The 27,593-nt window shown below is 37.8% G+C and overlaps 1 protein-coding gene across 3 annotated transcripts in view; it reads left to right on the forward strand.

The window, feature by feature from the left end:
• The window catches only part of MSR1 (macrophage scavenger receptor 1), an 82,554-nt gene extending 55,343 nt beyond the window's left edge, over nucleotides 1-27,211 (forward strand). For all 3 annotated transcript variants that reach the window (XM_042934401.1, XM_042934402.1, XM_042934403.1), the window contains exons 9-10: nucleotides 12,886-13,074; nucleotides 25,403-27,211. In XM_042934401.1, the coding sequence (XP_042790335.1) occupies nucleotides 12,886-13,074; nucleotides 25,403-25,536 (323 nt within the window). In that variant the 3' untranslated portion in view covers nucleotides 25,537-27,211. The remainder of the gene's footprint in view (nucleotides 1-12,885; nucleotides 13,075-25,402) is intronic.
• Nucleotides 27,212-27,593: the final 382 nt, after the last annotated feature.

Here is a 27,593-nt window from a genome sequence, read left to right on the forward strand (position 1 = left end):
CAGGGGCTTTTGATGCATTATCTCATTTAATCCTCAGAAGAGCCTTTGAGGTAGGTACTTTGTTATTCCCATTTTGTAGATTGGAAACTGAAGCTCACTGCTGATAAATGGAAGGGCAGAAACTCAAAGCCAGGTGTATCAATCTCCAACGTCCCATGTTGTAACTATGACTGCATTCAACACCCCCACACTAGTTTTATCTTTGCTAAATATAAACGCCGCAAATGCATAGCGTGGAGGGTGTGGGGAAAAGAGGGAAAGAGATTTGTAATAAGCAACTTGGTTTTCCAGAATGGGCCTAATAATTTGAAGACACAAAGCAGGTGGAAATTCTTAGAGTATGACTTCCATTATTTCAAATTAAAAAAAAAAAAAAAAGCATTGCCAATTAATCTTGATTTGTGTATGTTTCTACCTTCACATACTATGTCGGCTCTTGCCTCCAGTTCTGCCCCACATCTATTATTCAGAACCATAGTCTCCCCGGAACATCTGCGAAGTTTACATTGTCGGTAATAAGAGTTATTTACTTATGGGCGTGAGGAGAAGGAACCACCTGTCAATACTCTGTTTTTATTTCGGTAACTGGCTCACTCTTAACATTTTTTCAGTAACTGGCTCACAGATATATTTTTGAATATAATTTGGCTGCTTTGATGTCCCTCTTCTGTTATTGTGTCTCTTTTTCCAAACTCAATTGTGTAGTTTTCTCGGCGGCAGCACCCGTTATGATTGAGCAGAATACGCCATCGGGAGCCACGTGGCTCCAGGTAACTTAGCTAAGCCTTCTTGTTCTTGACACTCTGTGGTTTTTAAAGCTTTATGCGAGTCCATGAGGTGTTGTCAAAACGTGTAACGTTCCGTTAACACAATGGGTGTGTTCCCGAATAGTGGAGATGACTAATACGTCGTGTAAGTTGAAATAAGAGATTTAAATCGGGGATGGATCCAGCGGTCAGCATTTACCCTGTTGAGTCTCTCTTCCGAGCTGACTCAACACAACCCGACTCCTACCTGAGCCACTTAGAAGGAAAAAAAAAAAAAAAAAACCCAATCAGTACAGCTCCACCCAGGTCTCTCACACCAGCAAAATTTGAAATCCATCTAGTTACGAGCCTGAAAGTGGTGGGCTAGACCCAACACACCGGTTCCCATCATCCACAGCCTCAGAAGACCAGACGGCTTGCCTGCCCCACTTCAGAGAACCGGGTGCTGGCTTCCCACTCTGCAGTCACTGTGGTCTCACGCCAACACGAGATCGTTCCCTTTGTTCCAATTAAAGCACCGTCCGACTTCGGGCTCACAACCATACTCGCCCCCTCTCGCCCTGGACTTCTCTGGAAATGCACCATCCTGCAGAGGGAATCTCAACACCAGATTCCCCAGAACCACACAGTTGCTGGCTTGCACGTGAAGTGCCCGAGAAATAGCTCCCATTATGGCTTAACCTACAGACTGGCCCCTTCCCGGGGGTGCTCTGTGTGATTTCCATTCCCTGCTTCCCTGAATTACACGCATTCTGCCTGACCCACTCACTGCAAAATGGAACACCTGAATCCCAGAACTTTTCAGATGCTCATTACCGGGAACTATTTAAAGGAATCTTAATGTGAATGATTTAGCAAAATGAAAACCACCCTTCTTCCTAATGATGTTCTGTGTAATTCTGATTTTCCATTTCCTAGAAATGCTGAAAGGTAAATTGCTTCACCTGAACACAAATATTCAGTCTCTGTGCACAATATTTTTGCAAAAACTCCACATGGCTTATAGCATAATTCATTTATTCCCTACAAAATGATTATCTGTTCTATTCCAAAACAAGCTTTCATGCCAAACTCTCTCCTGTCGTAGTCTCCTGTTATATTCTGTTACCTTCTATTTCACTCGCACATAGAAATACTATGTCTATACCAAAAGAACATGTATTATATTAATCACAGAAAGTAGCCAAATGAGTAATTATTATTACTGTAGTAAAACATCTAGTAAGCCCTTAATAAATACTTTTGCAGGTTTTTAAAAAAAAAATTAATGTTTGTTTATTCTTGAGAGAGAGAGAAACAGAGCACAAGTAGGAGAGGGGCAGAGAAAGAAGGAAACACACAATCTGAAGCAGGCTCCAGGCTCTGAGCTCTCATCACAGAGCCTGATGCAGGGTTCAACCCCATGAACCGTGAGATGATGACCTGAGCTGAAGTCGGCCACTTAACTGAGCCACCCAGGTGCCCCTTTGCCGTTTTCTTTCTTTCTTTCTTTTTTTTTTTTTTTTAAATAGACTCTGCTAAGCCTTTAAATAAAGTTGGCATTTCAGTGGCACAGTGATTTTGTTAAAGGGAAGTTTTTACTGTGCTCAGATCATGACCTAACAGGGATGGCTGCTTCTAACTTATAAATTAGAGAAAAAGCTGTATTTTCAAATTTATACCCATTGAGGGACTCTGTTACTCATTTCATTTGCAGCTAAACACAAAACAGAGAGGAAAAGAGAGGGAGACGTGGATTAGTCTGATAGGGTTGTGAGAACAAAGTACGACAGACAGGGTGACTAAACCCAAATCTGTTCCCTCCTAGTTCTGGACCCTGGAAGTCCAAGATCTAAGTGCCCTCAGGACACTAGTCCTGTTGGATTAGGCCCCACCCGTATGGCCTCAGTCAACCTGAACTATCTCCTTAGAGGCCCTATCTCTATATACAGTCACATGGGTATTAGGATGTCTACAGTTGTATTTTGGGTGGATGTAATTCATCCTATAACAGGAAAGTATCGAGAATTGATGTCAGTGTCTGAAGTGTCACATCTAAATCTTCGCGGGGCAAAGCTGGAACTTTCAGAATGAGGAAGATCTGCTTCAGGTGTCTCTGCCCATCTTCCTGTCCCTCACTTCTCAAGGCCTACATTGTATAGTAAGTAAATGTGAGACCTTCTGCTGTTTTTGTAGTTATAAAATCAATTTCACTTTTATTTGTTTCTTGTCAATGTTTTGTTTTGACATTTCAGGGATGTTCTTTTACATTACGGTGTTTTCATGGAATAATAAAGATCGCCAGGCTAATTCAGTTTAAGTAGACTGTAACCAAGGGTGATTAATTAGATCATGAGAAAAAGAATGACCTGGGAAGCTATTTCTTGAGAATTTTTATTCTCAAATAATCACCATTTATGCCTTTGTAAGAGTTTTTTAAGTAGAAAGTAGTGGAAACTTGCTTAATGGAGACACAGAACCTATTGATTCACATAATGGAGAATTCCAAGAGATGGTTTTGCTTCAGGCTTAGTGGGATCCAGGAGTTCAAACTAAGTCATTTAGATTCAGTATCTCTCTCCTTTTCTCTCTCTCTCTCTCTCTCTCTCATATCCATTCATAGTCTATTAGGCTCTTGCTGTGCTGCAGAATCTGCACATTTATCCATGTCTGAGAAAGAGTGCCACCTTTTTCCTTCAAAAGAACTCTTGTGGTCTCTTTTTGGAATCTGAGTTTTCCCTTGACTAAGTACTGTAGTCTGTAAAGGATCAATACCAAATGATGGGTTGGGCAGGATCACCCCTTCAGAATCTCAGAGTGCAGGGCTAAAGTTCCTGAAAAAGTGGATCAACTTAACTGCGCTGCTAACTAATACTTAATAATATTCTTGTTAAGTGCTTATTGGACAGCAATATTAGGTCATTTCTTCCATGATGCAAAAAAATTCTTTTATTGGTCTGACATTTGTTCTCAGGCTATGGTGAGCATCAGAATGATCTCTCAGGCTTTTATCACATATGGATGGCTGGACTCAACATACAGAGATGTTTATTGCAGGAATTTGGGTTGTGGGCTGCTATGTGCGGTTTCCAGAAGCTTTCTTTGGAATGCTGAAGCACAGTGTAGTTGAAAATTTCTTTTATACATGATACTTTTGTCATATCATCACCGATTCCCAATTAGGCCAGAAATCTGAATTTTTAAGAAATAATAATATTCATAACAATACCTATAACAGAAAGAGTGAGTCTTCTGGGCCAGGTGTTCTACAGAGCCCTATGTATATACCTACTTCACTTAATCCTCTCAAGAAACCTACCTGTCTGCTGTTTCTCCCATGAGGATTTAGAACAGGTCATTAACCTGTGCAAAATCACACAGCTAGCATATATGAGGCGGAGTGTGAATCCCGGTTTATCTCATTTTAAATCCTATCACATTAGAGTCTCTTTAGTCTCTTTTGCAAACCTCTTCAAAGTACATTCATGGACTAAACCAGTTCTCACGAAAGTCCTAGAAGGCAATTCCACAAGATGTCATAACAAATGAAGAAGTTAAATACAATGAAAGCAGGCAAAACAATTTGTCCGAAGTCATAAAGGAAGTTTGCAGCCTGACTTCCCATCTAAACAAGCTTCCTGTTTTATGATACAGATCCTCACCGCCCACCCCACCCCCCCCCCCCCAGCCCCCTCTGGTAAATAAGCACTAGGACCCTCTCATGTGAAATAAAGCATTTAGTACCCTAACCTAAGGACCCACATTTTGCATTATTTTCTGCTTTTCTTTCTGTTATTATCCAAACAAAATTTGCTATCCTGTGCTTTTTTTCTTGTTTCTAAGAGTATCTACTTTGATTACACAAAAACAGCCAAAGTTTAAGCTAAGCAAATGGAAGCAATGAGTCCTGGAGGAGAGAGAAGCAGCTTTTTTCGTTGGATATTTGAGACGTCAAGTGATGTGTCCTCAAATATTGTGGACACAGCTTTCGGACACAAATCATGGCTTCTCCTATCAAATGCAGAGGTAATGGAGACTGTCTATGCTATTTTCTACCGGTCCCCGCAAGTCAGTCGTGATGGCCCCTGGAGCTCTGAAAAGTTATGAGCCTAAACAAAATATAGCACACAATGACAAAGAGAATGTATATTGGCTTTTAATTTACCTCCTGATCCAATTCAAGGGGCACTCAGTTATTTTAGAAAATAATTTTCTTTTCATAAAAAGTCAAAGAATCTGTCCTGGGTTGTCAGCCTTGCCAATAACTGGACAGATAAATCTTCCTTGGGCCAAAGTTAAGACATTTTTCTCCACGAAATCCACAACTCAAAATCCCCACAGTCTATGATTTCATAGTTTCCTAGAATAACTTTCAGAATGAAATAAAATGAATAATTCTATCACTACCTTTTGTATAGTACTTTACTATTTAAAATACATTTTTTCCACATAATGTCATATTCGACACCTCAAATGTAGGAGGTACGTGTTAATATATTTATAAATAGTCAAGGCTCAAATAGGCTAAATCACTTATCAATGTCTTAACAGATTATAAAGAGGGACACAAGGACATTTATGAGGTCTGACTGATGTCTACATTTTCAGAAATCAGAAAGAATGATAATGTAATTAATGCTATTTTGTGGTGTGAGTTTTCTAAATTAGCTCCATTCAGTATCTTAATGGTTTTAAGTGAAGAGCAAATTGTAAATAGTCTAAAAATAGGCAAGTAAAATGCACCTTTATAAATTTTTTGCAGTTCTCCTCAGCAACTCTAGAAACTAAGACTCACGTAGAAATGAGACATTAAATAATAACAAAATTGGTCTAAAATGATAATCAATACCCTAATATATGGATACGGTCCCTTGAAGAAAACAATATGGTCTTTGAAACACAGACACGTCTGTTTAACTGACAATTTGGAAATCCAGTAGTAGAAGCAACATTAGCGCCCAGGATACTCACAGACAACTTACACTCCCAACCACACTTGCTTTTCTTGTCTTACTCAACCTTTGTGTTTTGTTTGTCCCCCCCCCCCCCCGCAACATAAACTTATTCTTAACCATCATATCCTTGTGGGGATCTGCACAACAAGAGAGGTATTCTTTTTAAACACAAAGTTCTTCCATCTTAAAAATTTACCACTTCTTCCAGCAAGATTCTTTTAAAGCTATCTCCGATGAGAAAGCTCAAAAACTGACAAATGAAATATAGGCAAGAATAGCCTTCTGCTACTTTTTAATTTGCACACACTGAAGTAATTCACTCCCATCCATAATTAAGTTAGATTTACTCAGTGCTGTGTGAGTTTGGTATCGTGGATTTTGAAGCAACAGATTCTCAGTCTTTAGTTATTCAGCAGTTGAACTATGAGTGTTCAGTATAATCACGGTGGAGTTTGCTAACTAATTTCCAGTGAATTTCCAATGTCGCCAAAATATCTACTACCTGCCTATTCTGCAGTCCTCAGATCTTGGGCCTTTAGTTTGTTCTTCAATGTTAAAATAAAACTGAACACCAACCTCATGTTCTAAGGCAATTTGAGTGCCTCCTATCTGAAATAGTCTGATGAAAATACAGAAAAAATTACCTTCCATCATGTATCTTCCCTGCTACCTCTGTAATACTGGGTTTAAGAATGTGAAAATTCACATCCGCATGAACCCCCAGAATATGACCTTACTTGGAAGTCGCATCTTTGCAAGTGGAATTAAGCTAAGATGAGGCCATATTGGATCCAGGTGGTCCCTAACTCAAATGGCATCTTTATGAGAGGGACACACAGACCCAGGAAGAAAACAGAGGCAGAGATTGGAGTGACACAGTTACAAGCCAAGGAACATTAATAACTGCCAGGAGCCACTAGGAGCTAGGAAAATGTGAGGAAGTATTTCTCCGAAGAGCCTTCAGAAGGAGTATGACCCTGTGGACATCTTGATTTCAGACTTCTGGATTCCAAACCTGTGAGGGAATAAATTTCTTGTTTTAAGCCACACGATGGGGATCATTCGTTGTGGTTGGTTTAGGGAACAACCTACATACCTTTCTTTCTCTCCACACTGCTCATTCCACAATGAGCACTACATCTCTGCCTTCATTTGAGGAAGAAGCCTAGTGCTGCCTGGGGATCTGAGAGGATTTTACTGAAGGTTTAGTTATAATAGGAAAATGCAAGCAGAACAGTCTACAAGGTAAAGGTGAACCTCAGATTTCATTGTCTTGAAATTCCCAGCCAGTGTAGACACTACATTTTCCTCCCTGGCCGCTCTCAATCTCTCCACTGTCATCAGACTACACTGCACGCCTCTTCTCCACTAAGACCCTCTCCGTCTACTTTGTGCTCTGCTCTGTCTCGGATTTCCAAAATGTTTGTCTCCTTCAACTTCCAGAGTAAGATTCAAAATCTGTTACGGTAATTTTCCAGAGAGGTTTAACTCTGTTTCTCCAGACATCTGATATCAAGGTTGTGCGGTTCATAGCTAACTACCTCATGAAGCTAATTATCATAAAGAAGACATCACTTTCCTTTCTTGAGGAATTTGGCCACATGGTGAGGACTTCCAGATCAAACTGCAATCAGATTTTTTTTTTAATTTACTAAATTTGGAAATAAATATAATAATTACCATTGTAATAAACTTAACCCTGAATTCTAATTCTAATAAATGATATGAATAAAGAAAACGTGACCATGAGGTAAATGATACGGTAATAGTTGAGATAACTATACTCCTCAAGAATTGTTTTTAACCTCCGTTCTTGACTTCTACGCAAGTAGCGGTGAGGGACACATGCAAAGAAGCCCCCATAGTTCACGTCCTTCCTGATCTCTCTTTTCAAATTAGAATTTTGCCTATCTAATAGAGCCTAGTAGAGTTAGAATCCCTTTTTTTCAAACTCTTAAGACTGGCACTGAAGCACTTTTGTAACTTATTTAGGGCTCACGTGTGGCTCCATCAACAGAGCTGTAGATGTGTTCTCTTCTTTAAATAAAATATATTTCAAATATAAAGGGAAAAAAGATGAACATTTATAACAAACAGCTACCCAGTAGTCATGTACACATCACCTGGATTTTGGAGAATTTGACGTTTTACCATACCGACTACAGGTATTTGTTTTTTACGAAACAGAATGTTAACTAATACAGTTGAGACTCTATTTATGCCAGCGTCCCTAGCTTTTCCAGGGTGAACCTTTATCTTGGAATATATATGTCTCTTTCCATTTCTGGTTTTATACATTTGCTACATATGTATTATGCACAAACAGCAGACAATATTGTGTGTGTTCCTTCCATGAATGGCCTTATATCTCGCTCATTCTGAGCTTGTTCTTTCCTCTCAATTTTGTGAATTTCAGCTTTGAGTCATTGACCCTTTACAACAGTAAGGACATTAGTGACTCTCCAGCCACCACTTCTTTTATGAATCTTAGTTTTTAAAATAATGCAATTCCAGAAAATAAGAAAAAGATTATATATTCAATTTCTTGCCCCATATACAAAATTACTGTAATTTCCTTGGGGACTTCTGGTCTTTTTGTATAATACTTATATTATCATCTTTGTTTTTCCATTTCTACATGATCTTTTGATGTTATGCTTAATGCCCCCAAAACTCTTCATTTAATGTATATATAATAATCAACTCTTTTTCTATTCTAAGATATTTATTATAGTTATGTCTTATTTCCTCCTTTCAAAATAAGTCCACAATAAACAAAACAGAAATAACCTCCAAAGTTGTTAACTTTTATTATGTTTTGAATTATTTCTTCACATTACATTATAAAACTTTTTGTAAATTATCTGCTCTATGACATATTTTTCTTTTGAAAAAATTTTCTTATGATCATAGAAATATGAGTGAGCTATTAGTATAATAAATATCTTATATATTGGTTTTATTTTATATACAGACTTTTAAGAATATATAGAAATGATCAGTACTATACCCTTCCCTTCAGAACTGGGGAATAAGAATAGTCAGATTGCCTGTAGGAAGTTAAACGAAAATGAATCAGAGCAGAGATATGCCAAATCACCTAACCTGATGGAATGTATTAACATATGTAAAGAAAAATGTATTAACCAAACAGTGTTGGCCGGTCCCAGAGGCAAAATCTCATTGCTGTGTCTCATTGTAAATTAATAAATTAATTAAAGTAATAATTCACTGATTGCAATTTGACTTCCTGTGCAGATTGCCCACGGGGAGAAAATGGCCTTGTCAAGTAGATACAAATATTCCAGTTTTTGAGGCAATTACATTTCTTGCTGTAAATTGAATTGACATTTAGTCCCAAGATTCTGTTTAACGTTAGTCTGCCACTAAGAAATAAATCCTCTGAACCTACAAAACTGGGTTTTAGGATATATAAAGGCTTCTGATCATCCCTCCCACCTTGGGGGGCTCTCAGTAAATAGCCACATCCTTTCTTCCCAGAATGGGACTCGTTTATCTCAGGTAAACCAGCATCTTCCCTTACTGCTTCTACACGTAGGAATTATAGTCCCTCCAGACACCTGTGAAATATTGAATTCTATGTCTTCTATTGTTTGATATTTTCAGCATTTACTAACTCCATCCACTCAGGAATGCACTTTGCACATCAGGAAGAGCTCACGGTGATTCATTCACTCACTCATACCTTAACTCTTCATCAAGTGCCTCCTAAATGAAATCCTGTGCTCTGCCAGGTGCTGAAATGTTAGCGGTAAGGATCTCAGTTTAATGGAGAAAACAAACTGGTTTAGAGTGCTTTGGTGGGTCATTAGTGCTGCTGAAGCTTCAAGACGGAAACCTATCCAAACCCTGGGACTGGAGGCGGCACGGGGAGAACTGGATGGTGTGTGTGTGGGAGAATGGGTGTAGGGGGTTGAGGGAGCATTTCCAACAGTGATCAAAGCTCCAGAAATAAGGGAGAGCAAGGCTTATTTGGGAAATGTGACCAGTTATGTAACAGAAGTAAAAAGCAAGAAGTGCATGGATGGAGTGGTTCTCAGCGAAGCTGGAAAGGAAAGCAGAGATGAGCCATGACCTTATTTGTTCCAGGACCACTTAGCAAAAGTATCCCTACCGAAATCCTCTGGCATTCCAGTCCATGGATTGTGTTTTCAACTACACCAGGGGTTGGCAAGCTTTTTCTGCAGAGGGTGAGATAGTAGATATTTTTGGCTTGCTGAAAAACTTGGTCTTAGGGTAGTTAAATGCTTTCATAAGGTCATAGAAGCCATGTGAGAGGCGGAACTAAAATCCAGATTATCTGATTCTTGGGTTTTTCACTTCAGCTATACTCTACAGTGACAGATATAAAAAAGAAAGAAAACACATCTAAATATATAGTATAATTAATATTACATAACTATATCAAGATTTTTTAAATATCTATTATGAGCTGGACTTACTGTCTTTGCTCAAAACTCACCTTCAATAAGGAAATAGCTCCCCTACTCCTTCTTACTTGACAAATGCATTAACACTGTCTACATGCCAACAAAGCTGGCCACACCACCGACCAAATCTGTCACCACCTTGGTCTTCGACTTCCAGGCTCCAGAACTGTGAAAAATACCACGTTGATTGTTTAAGCCACCCAGTCTATGGTGTTGTGTTATAGAGCCTGAACAGGCTAAGACGATACTAATGTTTGAGAAATACTACCCCAGGATACACAAGGCTTCTTAATGACATTTTGGGAGGGGTAAGTGGTAAAGAATACACAGCCATAACACTTTCCTACACCTATTTGGGTAAGAAGAACATCAAGCTCATGTAATCAGCTGTTTGAATATGATGTGTTTTGTCACAGCATCATGATAAATATATTATGTGTGGGTATATTTGACTTCTGGAAAGACAAAACCTTTGGGGGTGGTACTTGTTAATACTACATGACTCTAATATTTTAAAACATTAAACAATCCACGCCTGGATTATTATTGCCCATTTTCTTAAGCAATTATAATGAATGACTGGGTCACATGGGTATTTTACTTGGTAATTGAAAGTGTGAATACTGTAACAACAAATTATTTTGCCTTTAAGAATGTTTTAAACTCATGTTTATTAAGTGAGGAATGGCTTATGCACTTGGGCCTGATTACATTAATTCGGTATTTAGCACTGAATTCTATTTTGGAAGAATCAAGAAAATAATTATAATTATAATACCACATATTAACATGTTAGCTTTTTATGTTTTTGAGTGGCTCAGTCAGTTTTGTTATAGAATGTTATAGAAAATTGTTGGTATTCTTGTTACTGGATTATGGTTTCAATAAAATTTAGAAAAAAAATGTTGCTGAGTATTCAATTAATTGAGCTTTGTAAACCCATTCCCTAACACTCCATTTTCATATGACAGGGATATATTTGGTGATAGTCACATCTTGCTTTTTTCACTATAGTGTTTCTCAAACTTACATTAAAAAGATACATTTAAATAGAACTGTACTTATTCGTTGGCTTTTATAATTATTAGAGAATATTGTTATTTTTATTTAGCCATGAACTAAATTTTAAAAGTATTTTCTGTCTCTGCCTTTCATTCTATTCTTCAGCCAAATGATTTTTAAATGAAAACTTACTAGAATAATAAAGTTTCTTTAAAGAAATTTTGATTCTCTGGGGGCACCCGGGTGGCTTAGACGGTTAAGCGTCCAACTTCGGCTCAGGTCATGATCTCGCCGTCAGTGAGTTCGGGCCTTATGTTGGGCTCTGTGCTGACAGCTCAGAGCCTGGAGCCTGTTTCGGATTCCGTGTCTCCCTCTCTCTCTGCCCCTCCCCTGCTCACGCTCCGTCTCTCTGTCTCTGAAAAATGAATAAGCCTTAAAAAAATAATAATAAAAATTAAAAAAAGAAATAAAAAAAGAAATTTTTATTCTCCAAGTGACTTGTTTTTATAATATTTACATACTTTTATTTATCTGTCCCTAAGTTCATTATATATATATACAATATATATACATATATATACAATATATATACATATATATACATATATACACAATATATATACATATATATACTATATATGTATATATATACTATATATATATATACATATATATACTATATATATGTATATATATACATATATATACTATATATATATACATATACATATATATACTATATATATATACATATACATATATATACTATATATATGTATATGTATATATATATAGTATATATATGTATATATATACATATATATAGTATATATATGTATATATATATATATCTATGTTGTTTTCTTTAAAAATAGGAGGCACGGGGCACCTCAGTGGCTCAGTCTGTTAAGCGTCTGACTTTTGATTTTGGTTCGGATCATGATCTCACCGCTGAGACAGAGCCTTGTGTCTTTGGATTCTGCCCTGGGTGTTCTCTCTCGCGCTCTCTCTCTCTCTCTCTCTCCCAAAACACAAAACAAAACAAAAAAACCAAAAGAGTCATTTAATAGTCATTTAAACGTGCACATGATCAAAATTTTATAAAGGTTTATCATATATAGCAATTTGATTAATTTTGCGAACAAAATTTTTATAGTTAAACACATAGTATATTTCTTCACAAAGTTTATTGCCTTAGTAATTTCTCAAAATATCCAAAATAATAAATATTGGCACTATAGTTATCTTGATTCTCTTGTAAAAGATAGGATGTTTGGTCATCTATTTTTATGTTTATAATTTATAAAATATCTTCCACTTCCTACATCATCGAAAGTCACTGGATTGTGTGTTCCGGTTTGTGTGTTAATGTGGCAAGAAAATAACCAATTTGTTATTATTTTTACTAAGTAGTATGAAAAGTCTTTAGCATATTAATAAACTTTTAGATGTTGAATTTTAAAGTCTTTGGGGCATAATATTTGAAGTGTTCTCATATATGTAACTTATATAAATTGTATATGTCACTCATAGAAGTGTTGAGACCGAAGAAATTCGACTTCCGTTTTGACTAAAGCAATATCTGCAATTAAACTCTTTACCAACAGGTGGTGCTAGAAAGTTTAATATTTGTTTCAGTAGTCCTACTTCTTGGGGGAAAAATGTGGCAATTTTTTAAGCACTATAAAACAATAGTTATATATAATTAACCCCTGCTTGCTTTTGTTCCAGCTCCACCTAAGACCGTACGATTGGTTGGTGGTAGCGGTCCTCATGAGGGCAGAGTGGAGATTTTCCACAGTGGCCACTGGGGCACAGTCTGTGATGACCACTGGGAGCTACGAGGTGGACAGGTCGTCTGTAGAAGTTTGGGTTACCAAGGTGTTCAAGCTGTGCATAAGGGAGCTTACTTTGGACAAGGTAATTAAAAAATATATTTCATATATATATATATATATATATATATATATATATATGTATATATAGTTTTTTATATATGTATATATAGTTTTATATATAGTATATATATAAATATATATGGTATATATATACTATACTATATAGTATACTATATACTATAGTATATAGTATATAGTGTGTATATATATATATAGTATATATATATGTATATATAGTTTTTTTTAATGAAATGTTGGCCCCTCTCTAATACATAGAATATAGTAGCAGCAGGAACATATAAAATAGGAAAAGATATCCTATGTAGGAGTTTTTTTCAAAATCCCTTCCTAGAAAGTAGAAATGAAAAGAAATAGATCTTAAAAATAAATGGCATACGCTCTCAGGCGATCTTTAGTGTTTAAACGGTGTTTAGACTCATTTGGTTCAGTAGACAACACCAGAGGAAAATAGTGATTGGTGCAGTAGAAGAGGAGAACTAGGGACAAGTGAACCATAGGCCGTCCTGGGAAGCTCAGTTTATGGATCCGGGTCTTGGGGGCATAGGAGCATTTCCCTGTGCTTGCTCACATTCTCTCCTCTGCGGAACTGGAGAGCCGGGCACCGGCTTGTGCATTTTCCTCGCAGTCGTGTTCCACAGCAGTGAGATCTATCCTTGGTCCCTGATGGAGCACCTGTATTCTAAAAGGACAGTGAGGAGCCATGAAAGAGAAAGAAGCGATTACATAGGCTCTCCCTACCTGCTCCTTATGATTTCTCTAAATCCTTTAAGAAACGTGATGAGAAATAAGGGAAGAGGTAGGTTACTTTCCCCTCTATTTGAGGTTCGTAAAACACTGAGTAATTCTGTTGCTGCATGCATATTTGTGTATTTTTACCCAGCTGACTCCATAACCTGCTCTATGAATGTATTAAAGAGCTAGGAAGAGAGGCACCTGGGTGGCTCAGTTGGCCTAGCGTCCAACTTCGGCTCAGGTCATGATCTCGCAGTTCTTGAGTTTGAGCCCCATGTCAGGCTCTGTGCTGACAGCTCAGAGCTTGGAGCCTGCTTCAGATTCTTTGTCCCTCCCCTCACCACCCCCCCCTCTCAAAAATCAATAAACGTTAAAAAAGAATTTTTTTTTAAGAGCTAGGAAGAAAATTTGCAGGGGCCAAAAGTATTTGAATGTATACATCTTAACATTTTTACTGTCTCATTTATTTTTCCTAAATGGGTACCTTACAACAGGTTTTATGTATAGTTAAACATATGAGCGTTTCAATTCTAAATGATAAAGAGATTAGAAAAAAGTAACCATATAAATTAGACTTTTAAAGTCACTATTTTTTTCCTTATTTACTGTACAAATCTGACAAATACATAATTAGTTTCTCTGAAATTGATGTTGACAAAAAAAATTGGCCTTCTTGATTTTATTAAGTGTTATTTTAGATATGGGCAAGAAGAATTTTCATGCAAAGTTATAAACATAAGATTATCTGGTAATGCTGCTATTTTGTCTATAGCAATAAAATAAGGGAGTATGTCAAGATAAATAAACTTTAAAAGAAGAGATAAATTGGGGCACCTGGGTGGCTGAGAGCCTGCCTGGGATTCTCTGTCTCCCTGTCTCTTTCTGTCTCTCTGTCTCTCAAAAATAAATAAGCATTTAAAAAGAGAGAGAAATTTAAGCAGAGATCCAGGTTCCAAAGTCTTCAGGGGTCAGAAAAATCATTTAGTCTCATATGAAGAGGTGAGATAAGACAAAAGAGTGTGGTGATGGCGAGAATTTCTGTACCTAGGCTCAGCCCCTGGCCCCAGTTTTTAATTTGTGTCTTACAGCTTTGAACAAAAGAAACAAAGGAAATAGAAAAGATCTATAATTTTCTACAACCATACATCTTTGGAATTTCCATATGTTCCATCTCTACTAAGTTTTCAGAACTTTCTCCCCAGGTTGGAAAGTATGGGACTAAAATCATTCTTGCACCTCTAAAATGTACCTCCTAAAGCAAAATGTTTTAAATATCAATAAGCCAGATAATTGTTTTTTCTAGAGAAGAAAACAAAATTTAAAAATCCCCAACTCTTGGTCACTGGAGAGTCAAATGAATCAGTCAGTCGTTTAGCAAGACTGAGCTACCAACCTTGGTTTCAACAACGTATGAGGAGAGAATTTATTTCTGTGGAAACTAAGACCAATAGCATGAAAGCCCATTTATTTCAAATATTTAATCATATAAAATATTTCAGATGACTGTTAGCATCTATGAAGTGAACAACCACAGTGCTTAATGGATGAAATACAATTTTCATCGATGGTGACTTCTTCACCTGGTAGATGGATAAAATTATTCAGTTGTAAGAATAACAACATGTAGATTATTTGAATTATTAGGATGTGCCTTTGTTGACCAAGTGAAATACAGTTTGCCATTTTTCAGATAATTTAAACATGGGCTAGCTGAATAACTGAATCCAAAAAGAGAAAACTATCCTAAAACGGGGGAAAACTCACCTTTCCTCAAGATGAGTGATTTTATAGCTTACATTATACAGAGAGACATTTAACTTTGTGTCTTTAAGAAACAAGCCCCACGCACCCAGGTGACTCAGTCTGTTTAGCGTCTGACATGGGCTCAGGTCGTAATCTCAAGGTTCGTGAGTTCAAGCCCACCTCAGGCTCGCAGCTCTCAGCGGAGAACCCGCTTCAGATCCTTTATCCCCCTCTCTCTGCCCCTCCCCTACTTGTGCTCTTTCAAAAATAATAAAACATTAAAAGGAAAGGAAGGGAAGGAAAGGAAAGGGAAGGGAAAGGAAGGGAAAGGAAAGGAAGGGAAGTGAAGGGAAAAGCCCCTCACCCCATGGGATGCCTGGGTGGCTCAGTCAGTTGCGTGTCCAACTCTTGATTTTGGCTCAGGTCATGATCCCAGGGTCAGACTTTGCACTGAGCATGGAGGCTGTTTAAGATTCTCTGTGTCCCTCTCTCTCCCTCTGCCCTTCTCCCCTGCTCGTATGCACTCTCTCTCTCTCAAATAAAAATTACAAAATCTATGATTAAAAAAAGGAAACAAACCCTGTAGGTGCAGTTTATTAATCTCTTATACCTTGAAGTAAACCTTTCATCTATTATAAAGGGTAAACCAAATTCAGAGCAACAGCAGTAGCATATGTACTGTAATTCGCGGAAAACGAGTAACGTTTGGCAGAATATGATCTGTGGAAGGAAAGCAAACAAGATGTTGTTCCCCAGCTTCATTTCCTCACTGAATATGAAGCCTTGCCCTACACTTAAAAGCTTTTTTCTCTTGTTGTGCAAGTTTGTATTTAAATTTTAGTTTGTTGACACATAGTGTAATATTGATTTCAGGGGTAGAATTTAGTTGACTCGTCACTTACATGTAACACCCAGTACTCATCACAGTAAGTGCCCTCCTTAATGCCCATCACCCATTTAGCCCATCCCTTCGATGCAACACTTGCCAGCAACCCTCAGTTTTTTCTCTGTATTTAAGAGTCTCTAATGGTTTGCCTCCCTCTTTTTATTTTATTTTTCCTTCCCTTCCCCTATGTTCATCATTGTGTTTCTTAAGTTCGACATGAGTGAAATCATGTGATACTTGTCTTTCTCTGAATTATTTTGCTTAGCACAGTACATTCTAGTTCTATCCACATTGTTGCACATAGCAAGATTTCATTCTTTTGATGGCTGAGTAATATTCCATTATATATATATATATATATATATATATATATATATATTACATATATATACACACAAACCATACACACACACACACACACACACACATATATATATACACATATCTAAATATATATACACAAACCACATCTTCTTTATCCATTTGTCAGTTGATGGACATTTGGACTCTTTCCATAATATGGCTGTTGTTGTTAATGCTGCTATAAATATCACGATGTACAAAGCTGTTTTCCATTGAGTTCCAAACATAGGTGGTAAACACAAAGTTAGAGATGTCTTAAGCTTGCATTAACATTAAGGCCTACTCTCACAAGTAAAGTATTCTTGTCCCTATAGCCCTTCTTCCTGCTTGTATCTTCAGGGATTAAGAAAAGACAGAAATAAGTATTCTGAAATCCTGGCAAGAATATGTTTTCCATTTAAATAAGTAATAAAACAATAGAATTTAGTCTAATGTGAAATGCATCATTGGGCTGTATGGAGACAGTTCTCTCATATTTTGTTTGGATAACTGACTACTTCTCGAAGATGAGGGTCCGTTTTTAGTGAGGCTGTGTTTTCACGGTAGTTGGTGATTCTATACATGATACTAGAGAGTTGTTATAATGAAACAACCAGGCATGTCTGAATTTTGTTTTCCTTTAACATTCTTAATTGCCTACTGAAGTGAATTGGAAAGACTAAGAATTTTATAACTGAGGAGATATGAGATGAAACCTTAACTCTGCTACTTCTGTCTCAGATTGCATTTTTTCCCCCAATAAAATGAGAATCATAGCACCAACCCCATCAGATTTATTCTGAATCTTAAATGAGTTGGCATACAGAAAGTACTCAACACAAAGCCTGGCTCATAGCATCGCTCAATATGGTGGCATAGATCACTGTAAGCAACGGCTCCAACTGTATCATTCCAAAGGTATTTGCCATCCTCTTTGAAAGGATCAGTACCATATTGTCGATGACATCAGGGGTATTCCAGGGCTCAAAGTTGAATGTGACTTTGTACTCCACAGAAGTGTGACCGCAGGAGTGTCTTCTGTGGGGAAGCCGACCCTGTCCTCACTCTTCTCAAGACCCTGCTCTTTTCACCTCTCTGTGGATACTTCAATACCAAACAATTGAACGATGATTATGAGAATTTTAAAATAAGGAAGCAAGCTGATCTGGGAGACATAATAGAACTGAGGTTATTTGTTCTGAAGAAAAAGACCCTGAGCAATAAATTTCATGATCTGCTTCATTGTACGTTGTATTTTAAGAACCGGGCTTACATTGTAAGCGGATTTGGGATTAGACACGGCAAACAACCTCTTTATGTGAAGCTGTTTCAACTCCTCCACTCAGGAGGAAAAGAAAAGGCAATTCCGAACGCAGGATAGAGACTGGAAAGGAAACTTAGAAATATGAGTGGAGGTGGGCGTAGGGGAGAGAAAGAGAGAGATGCATTCAGGTTTTAATTACTTGTTCCCTGGGGAAGTAAGAAAAATCAGATCAACACTATATTGTACATTACTCCCAGAACTGAAACAAGAAGAAAAAAGTTTAAATTTATACCCTTTGTATTTTCCCCCTTAAAGAAAAAAACACAATTCTGGACATAGTCATTCCCCTCCTCCCCCTTCTGGTTTTAAAACAGCAAACCTGACTTACCCAAGATAATCCTTGTTAGCTTTAAAAACAATTACTTTTGCAGCTGCAGGCAAAATGTTTTATAGGAATAAAGCTTAAAGCTCACTCCTTTAAATAGGTTCTTTTATTTGGATGCACCTTTTGCATACAGTGGAATGTTCTTTTTTTTTTTTCTTTTTTTTTTTTTTTTGAGTACACCAAAAGGTTAAACTTAAGGAAGCACTGAGTGGCTCCTGCTCACTGCACGGGGCAGTGCAGGGTGAGGGAGTCACTTCTCTGCCTGCCAGGCTTTCCAGTCTCTTGTTCCAGTGGCCTCCCAGCAGCGAACTTGAACGAGCTTTACCGACCATGGTGGTGCTCCAGGAGTTTGTCCCATCAGTTCTTGCTGATGCAGAAAGCTGGAGCTGGATTGGGGTAGCCAACTCGTCTTCTAAGTTTACAGGAGTTTGCGCTGCCGCTCCAAACGTGAAAGCAGAAACTAAAGAAAATTCTAAACATAAATATCATCTTTTTTTTTTTTTTTTACTACCCCTTTCACATTTCATAATCAATTTTCCAAGTGGAAGTTTTTAAATTACAAGAATAAATGGAAGGAGATCAAAAATATCACTGTACCTCTGAACTGACCCTTCAGTGAATGCGAGTAAAATCTCAATTATAAAATATATCAGTGACTCAGAACTCAAATTCTTACAGACTGACCCCTGCCCACTGGAAGTTTTAAAATGTAAATGTTTAGGTACACTGGGTGGCTCAGTCGGTTGAGTGTCTGACTTGGGCTCAGGTCGTGATCTCAGGGTTTGTGGGTTCAAGCCCCGCATCAGGCTCTGTGCTGACAACTCGGAGCCTGGAGCCTGCTTCGGATTCTGTGTCTCCCTCACTCTCTGCCCCTCCCCCACTCACACTCTGTCTCTCTCTCCTTCACAAATAAATAAACGTTAAAAATTTTTTTTTAATGTAGATGCTTAGGGCCACTGGGTGGTTCAACCAGTTGAACATCCAACTCCTGATTTGGGCTCAGGTCATGATCCCAGGGTCGCAGGATCAAGCCCTGCGAGCCCCCGCACTGAGCACGCAGCCTGCTTAAGATTCTCTCTTTCTCTCTCTCCCTCTGCCCCGCTCCCCTACTCATGCTCTCTCTCTAATAAAAAAATTAAAAAATAAATGGAAATAAAAATAAAAAATAAATAAAATAAAAGGTAGATGTTTGGCTGCTGGGTATTATGGAACCTGATTTGGAGCCCACTGAGTTCTTAACACATCTGTTTTGTTACTTATGGTAACAAAGACAATACGAAGTATGGGGTAATATTGTTAATCAAGTACACACTATACGATATCACTTAGTGCTCACGTTGCCTGTGAGAATAGATATTATAGCCCCAGTCTGCATAGAGAAAGTCAGTCAACTTAACAGAGCTGTCACAAAACCTGCCCAAATTTGCTCAATGGTTATGGTGGTTGTGGGGGGGGAGACAAGATTTGCACCTTAACCTATTTCTTTCCGCTAGACAGAATATCCTTCTAAGTTCGTTATCTTGAAGAATTTCCAAAGAGCTTCTTTAAAATCTTAGAATCACAGAATTTTAAAGGTAAATGAAATCCCAGAGCTATATCAGCCCACCTCCTTATTCTGCATCTATGCTAAAACAGGGAAAATGCGTGTCTTCTTCAGAACCACTAAACTAGAATTGACAACTACAGTCTAAGTTTACCCATTCTCAATTCTGATTCCCATTCCGTTTCCACCTTTGATTTTTAACCTCACCAAAAAACAAAACAAAAGGCTTTTTTCTTGAAGAAGTTGTTGACTTCTCAACCAGAAGTCTTTTTTTTTAGTTTTTATTGTTTATTTATTTTTGAAAGAGAGAGAGACACACAGAATGTGAGTGGGGGAGGGGCAGAGAGAGAGGGAGACACAGAATCTGAAGCAGGTTCCTGGCTCTGAGCTGTCAGCACAGAGACCGACGTGGGGCTTGAACTCACAGACCCAGAGACCATGACCTGAGCTGAAGTCGGACGCTTAACCGACTGAGCCATCCAGGCGCCCCACAACTAGAAGTCTTTAAAGTAATCCAGATTGAAATCACCCAGCCATGACTAGATTTAATTAACATTCATTCAGACTTTTAACCAACAGCGGTTTTTGCTTCTCACACACCTATTCGGCAGCTGCTCTGAAATCTCATCACTATACTACCTCTCATGAAATATGATCACCTTTTTGGTGTTTGTTGTTTCCCAGAAAAGCGGTGAGGGACTGGACAGCAGATTAAATCTGAATCTTTGAAACAGATATCCCTATCTGTAATTTTTTAAGAAGAGATTATGAGGGAATGACATCATCGGTTGAGCATATTCCCAGGCATCACAAACCAAACTCATAAAATTTCAGAAGCCGTGGACAACACAGTGATAGCTGTCTGCTTTTGGAAACACAAAATCAGTCAATTTGCTCTCCTTCCAGCCCCCGAATGGTAAAGGGAATTGTAGATGTGTACGTGGTTAGGTAGATAAATAGATAGATGGATGACAAATAGATAGGAGTATAAAATAAACTGAACACCTCAATTTTGCATAATTTCCCACTAGCCAGAAAGAAAGTTCAGAGACAAACAATAACAGCGACGGCAGCAGCATCCAAATTCCTTGTGGAATAGTTATTATGTAAAGAAATAAAAATAAAATTTGTTTTTTAATCTTTGAGGTTTACATCAAGGTAAAATTTTATGAATCTTATGCTACGTTTGAATTAATTTTTAATGCAGAAAACAATTTGGAATGAGATGGAAAGATGCATATTAAACACATGTTTCCCTTAGGCTCAATAGTCCTGAATATATTAATATAAAATTAAAACAAATCTGTGAAAATTATTTTTATAACTCTCTTTGGGCTTCTGTGCAGTCAGTGAATTGTACCTAGTCTTAAATGTCATCATGTTCTGTCTCTTGGTGTCATTCTGTTATTTTGATAAACGCAAACATTTTTCCTGAGTCTCAGTTGATGTACCTGTGAAATGGAGATAACCGCCATTATTTTACAGCGTTATTAGAAGACGTAAATTTTAAACATCAGGTGTAGAAAAGACCTAGGATGTTCACTGTGGCTGAATCTTTTCTACATCGCTAAAGACCAGAGTTACTGAATCGCCCAATATGTCTATCATATCCGGGTCCTTGGTGGAAAAAGCACCGGAATAGGAGGTAGGGGTTCTAGATACGGGTATCAACTCTGCTGCCGATTACGTATGTGATCTCAGTTGCCTCATCTACTCTAAAACATAAGCTGGAAGTCAGTGCAAGAAGGAACGGATTTCGATTCCCTTCGTTCAGGGAGGCAGGCAAAACAGATCTGCTGAACGACTGACTCTAACGACGCAGGGGATTGCAGTGAATCATTTTTTAAAGGCACTGGCTCCACGCAGATGCAGGGTGGAAATTAGCTACATGACCTTGGCCCAATTTACTTACTCTCTTCGATTTTCCCTCTCCTCAACAGTCAAATGGCACTAGAAGAGCACTTAACTTCTTAAGGTTATTTGAGGACTCAATGAGATAACAGATTAAAAGTACTTGGAACGTTTTCAGCCACATCATTAATTCGTCACAGAGCGGGCTTAAATGTTCACGATTACTACTACAGCTTTGGCATTCTGACATTTGTGACTTCCTTTACGGAGGCTTCTCAACATTTGTGTTCACATATCAGCACATGAATGGACGCTTTTCCGTGTTGTGCTACCCCTGCGGGGCTGTCCTGCTGGTGCTCCAGCCACCGGAGGGGAGGGATTCTCATTCTTAATTCTCTTTTCCCCGGATTGTGAAATGTCTGCACTGCTGAAATCGAAATCCAGTGACTGAACCTACAACGTGAGGAGTGAACGCATCACATTGCCCTGGAACAGAGACTCTCATAGAGTCATCCCGTTCTTGGGCTCCCGTTATGACAGACCCATGCTGTCCCCAAAAGTTTTACTTACATTTGTTGATACACTTTATGAATGTCTGTATGTGTAATAGACACAATGTAGAAATGTCCCACTGTTTTGGCTCTCTTCTACGTGGACATGGGCAGAGCTCCACGATTTGTGCAGTTGTGATTATTTGCAGATATTTTTGAGTCCCTTTGGGGCTTCCAAAAAATTTAGATAGACTTTATACATTTACAAGGAAGCACACGTGTGCAGACACGCCCACACATACGAACACTCACAAACACAAAAAAGATGGGGCTATACCTTGTAAGAGCCCCTTGGGAACAAAAATGTATTCCTGGCAAGGTTTCTGATTTTGAGGTCATATTCCCCTAATCTTTTTCTTTTTTATCTGCCTTAAAATTTTAAGTCAAACAGGCTCAATACGGTTATAAACATTTCAAAATATACTTGAGTTCTCAGGTTACTACTTTTATAATTGAGCAGCCCAGGAAAACCTTTCTTTTCTAATAGAAATATTGTTTGGGCCCGAATGATTTAATTACTACTATATGAACTGAACAATGCAGTGTTCCGAATTACCTTGAGAACGTGAACCCAAATATAATTTTGTCTCATGGTTGGATCTTTCTAGTAGAGGCACAAATTATCCAAAGATTAAGAGAATGCCCCAATTTTATTATAGGTGGAAATAAACATTTCCTATCTAATTCTGAGAGTAAATGAAAACACAAGTCTTCAGAGAAAAATCTCTCCATACACATCCTATTAACTGTCCTTCTAGTTTACAGACTTTCTTCTTTAATCCAACTTCTACATTTCTGTCAGATATACATGTCTAAAATGTAGTTCTGATGATAACATTTAAAAATAATTTTTTTTTTTAAGTTTAAGAGAGAAAGAGAGAGTTGGGGAGGGGCAGAGAGGGGAGAGAAGGAGAATCCCAAGCAGGCTCCACACTAAGGGCAGATTCCGGTGCGGGACTCAAACCCACCAACTGTGAGATATGACCCTGAGCCAAAATCAAGAGGCGGTCTCTCAACCCACTGAGCCACCTAGGTGCCCCAATGATGTCACTTCTTTTGGCGACTCACAATATACAATTCAGAGTATTGTAAACATGGTCCTGGCTTTCTATACAGGCTTCCCCTTGATTGCTCTCCCCTCATTAATGTACTTTGTGTTTTAGATGACAGGATCCTGGTGACTGTTGTAATACATCAAGCATTACCTTGCGCCCCCACTCTATGGAATAACTTCTTTTATACATGTGGAAAACCTCTCTCCATTTTTTTTTAAGTTAGGTCAAATGTTATCCACAAAGTGGTTCCAAAATTCCCAATATTTGTAACTTATTCATATGTACACACACCACTATATTATTATGCACATCACTCACCATGTATAGAAACTTTTATTTATTGAACTCATAGAATATTTGAAAAATCAGCATGAGTAATGTCATTATGTATGCCATTATAGAGGCCTCTTCGGAAAAAAAAAAAAGTCTTCACTTAATACCGTGTTTTGTAAGTCACAAGGTCTGTTTCTAAGCTGAAGTGATTTCTAATTATGTTTTATATAGCTCTTTGACCGAAAGAGAACCTTTCAACATCACATTGATCTGAATTGAAGAAAATGTATTATTGATTATGCTGACGGTATTAAGATATTTATTTACCATCCACCAGACTTGCTAAGGGGTTTCTGGAAATTTAGCTGCTAAATTATCAGTTTCTTGATAGCATGAAATGTCCTTAAAAACACATCAGGAGGTTTGCATTATGTATATTTAACAAAACCCCACATCTTTCATTTAGAAGTCTTTCAAAGGTTCCATTTCTTACGTGTAAAAGAAAGGGGAATTTTTAAATGTGACACTCACAGAAAATCTTTAGAGTGTACCAGGAAAACATTTCTAAACATTATTTTTCAAATGAGCTTCTCCTGGCATGCATGGATTCCTTTCAAAAAGCAGTTGTTTTCCTTATTCATTGATAGAATAATGTCCTTCTCTTGAAAGTGGCAGTGAAGTCTGTGTATTTAGTTGGTTAAATATCTTCCAAGGAGCCTACTGCTGATGGCCATTTACCCTTTAATGTGTCTGGGGAAGAGTTCAAGATAAAGAGAGTATTAGCTCTGTCATTTTGTTGTTGTTTGTCTGTGTTTGCAATTAATAACCCATGGTCTTTTTGCAGGATAGTTTGTAAGCCCTTTGCTGATTGTATTAGACTTAGTTTAATTAAAAATAGATAATATGCTTTTTGATTGCCGATGGAACCGGAGGGTATTATGCTAAGTGAAATTAGTCAGAGAAAGACAAAAATCTTATGACTTCACTCATATGAGGACTTTAAGAGACAAAACAGATGAACATAAGGGAAGGGAAACAAAAATAATATAAAAACAGGGAGGGGGACGAAGCATAAGAGACTCATAAATATGGAGAACAAACAGAGGGTTACTGAAGGGTTGTGGGAGGGGGGATGGGCTCAATGGGTAAGGGGCACCAAGGAATCTACTCCCGAAATCATTGTTGCACTATATGCTAACTAATTTGGATGTAAATTAAAAAAAAAAAAAAAAAAAAAGGTAATATATTTGGTAAGCCAGGCACACGTAAATAGCATTACACCAGAAGCTAAGAAAAGAACTCCAGTACCTGTTAATGTTTCAGAGAATGCCTCATATAGATGGCCTCAGACCATCAGGTCATTGCACATACCTATGATTAGCAAAGCTTATTTCCCTTCTTATTTCTAAAAATAAAATGAATCTGTTAAAACCAATCATTCTTTTATCTGTGATTTCATAGAGCTGTGGATATACCTTTGGTATAGATCTTACTACGTTGTACTCTTACTAGTTTACACAGTGACAGAATATCAGGTTTTCCGGGGCAGATTAATTTTTGAATCCAAATAGAAAGCACGGCACTTGGATGTAGATAATAAGCAGCACCTTTGTCTTAAGTTAGAGGGTCAATTAATGTTTTTGTCCCATTCAGACATCAACCCCAGACCGTGTTTACTGATGCATTTGTATCTGGTTTCTTCAGGTACCGGTCCAATCTGGCTGAATGAAGTGTTTTGTTTTGGGAGAGAATCATCTATCGAAGAATGTAAAATTAAACAGTGGGGTGCGAGAGTCTGTTCACACTCTGAAGATGCTGGAGTCACTTGCGTTTTGTAATGTTTTGTTTTCTTCCACATTTATGAAACCACTGTTGCAAAATGATTTTATAAGTTTGCTGCATTAAAATCAGTCCAGTGAATGTTTAAGAGATTAGGAATCTTGTCTAAAGAAAAGGAATTGTTTAAAATCACTGGTTAAACATACTGAACGCCATCACACTTCCTATATGTCTATATTTAAACCATTTCAACTTCTTTAGGTTTTTAAATGGCATTTCTAACATAACGACATGCATCAAAAGGAACGGATTAAAGTCTAAGGCTCCTGGATTATAAATGCCAATGATAATGGAAACACCTTCCAATCATTGACCTCAGCTGATACCTTCACAAGATGACAAGTTTTGTCATTTTTGTCTTCTCTGTAATCTTTTGAGTTGATTTTAATTAAATTACTGTCTTAATAATGAGAGGATTGGGAAGAGGTTTTTTTGTGCCGAGTTCGCAAAATCTCTAACCATACACGTTTGTTGAGGAAAAATTTTACCCGGCCATCAAATTCTCTGAATGTGCAATAACTTGGCTGTTAGAGAGCAATGTTCGTGACATACTTTGGCCATGATGAAAAACTTATCAGGAGATTTACAGGTCAATACAGGTCAGTAATGTGATGATAAAGAAAAACAACACGATTATTTTACGTGTTCATGTATTGACAGTTTTACTTTTTGTTTGTTACTTTGTCTGAACCGTAAATTAGTTCAAAGCAGAGCATGTGAGAAAAGGTACAGACCGCCATCACTATGTGTGTGTGGATAATTGGTGGATCAAACATGTCGTTTTCAACATGGAGCTCAGTTTGTTATGCATTTTAAATTAAGTTGAATAGTTGTTATAATTCTAAGACACTGTGTTTGAAATGTAAATACATGCAATCATTCTATTTTAAATAATAGCATGCACATGTCTTGAGCACAGAAGCAAGTTTCAGCCACCCTTCTTTGGAATCTTTCATGAAGTCCCTCAATGGTTACAACCAGCAAAAGAGAGGTAAGACAGAGAGATAAAGAGAGAGATCCTCAGCCCTAAAGGGTCAGTGACCCTACAGGTCTGTCTATGCAGGTCTAGTCTGTCTTAGAGTGTGAAAGGCCACCAGGAACCCAGGGCCTGTATCCTACTAAGTATACAGCCAGAAAGACCAGTGACTGCTATCGAAGCCAAGCCAAATCCAATCGAGCCCTGAGAAGAACATACTCTTTCAAGTTTCCTAAGCCCAACCCAGAGGGACACATGATTAGATAGTGGTACTACTATGGGAATGGCTCTACCATTCCCTCTGTAATGGTGATAAGCAAAAAAGGGCTTATGTATTTCTTCATATCCTGAAGTCTCACTTCACAAATGGTAACCACGTAGTAGATTCCCTACTTCTCACTTGCAAAGGCAAAAATGTTGTCTTGGAAATGGCCTGCTGAAAATGGCCTTTTACCACGTTATGTCCTTCTGCTTGTTAAACAGGATGATTTTCTCCAGGGTAATTGTGACTAAGAGAATGGATTCTCAAGGTAGACAGACTGTCTCTAGAGCCTCGCTCTGCATTCATCTGGTTATTAATTCCTTGTGCTCAACTGCACTGTATTTCCTTCATATGGGAAACAAGATGGTATGAAAAAGAATCCTTGGGGCACATGGGTAGCTCAGTCAGTTAAGCATCCAACTTTGGATGCTTGATTTCGGCTCAGGTCACAATCTCGTGGTTCGTTTGGTCGAGCTCCACGTTGGGCTTTGCACTGACAGCATGAGGTCTGCTTGGGATTCTCTGTCTCCCTCTCTCTCTTCACCTTCCCTCTCACTTTGTCTCTTTCTCTCAAAATAAATAAACTTATTTTTAAAAAAAGAATCCTTTGCATATCAGCCTATATGAGATGTATGAGATCAGTGCCTATGGGTGTGTGTGCTGTACTGTCGACTGTATAGATACTTATTGTCCATGGAGGTATAGACATTTGTTTCTTGAAAACCAAGACAGGCCTTTTTGTAATTGAGGTAATCCATTACACTCCGTCCAGTCTAGAAATGGGCTTAATTGTGCCAATATATTTGGGAGTTTTACTT

Source organism: Panthera leo, chromosome B1 (genome assembly GCF_018350215.1).
Source record: "Panthera leo isolate Ple1 chromosome B1, P.leo_Ple1_pat1.1, whole genome shotgun sequence".
Taxonomy (NCBI): domain Eukaryota; kingdom Metazoa; phylum Chordata; class Mammalia; order Carnivora; family Felidae; genus Panthera; species Panthera leo.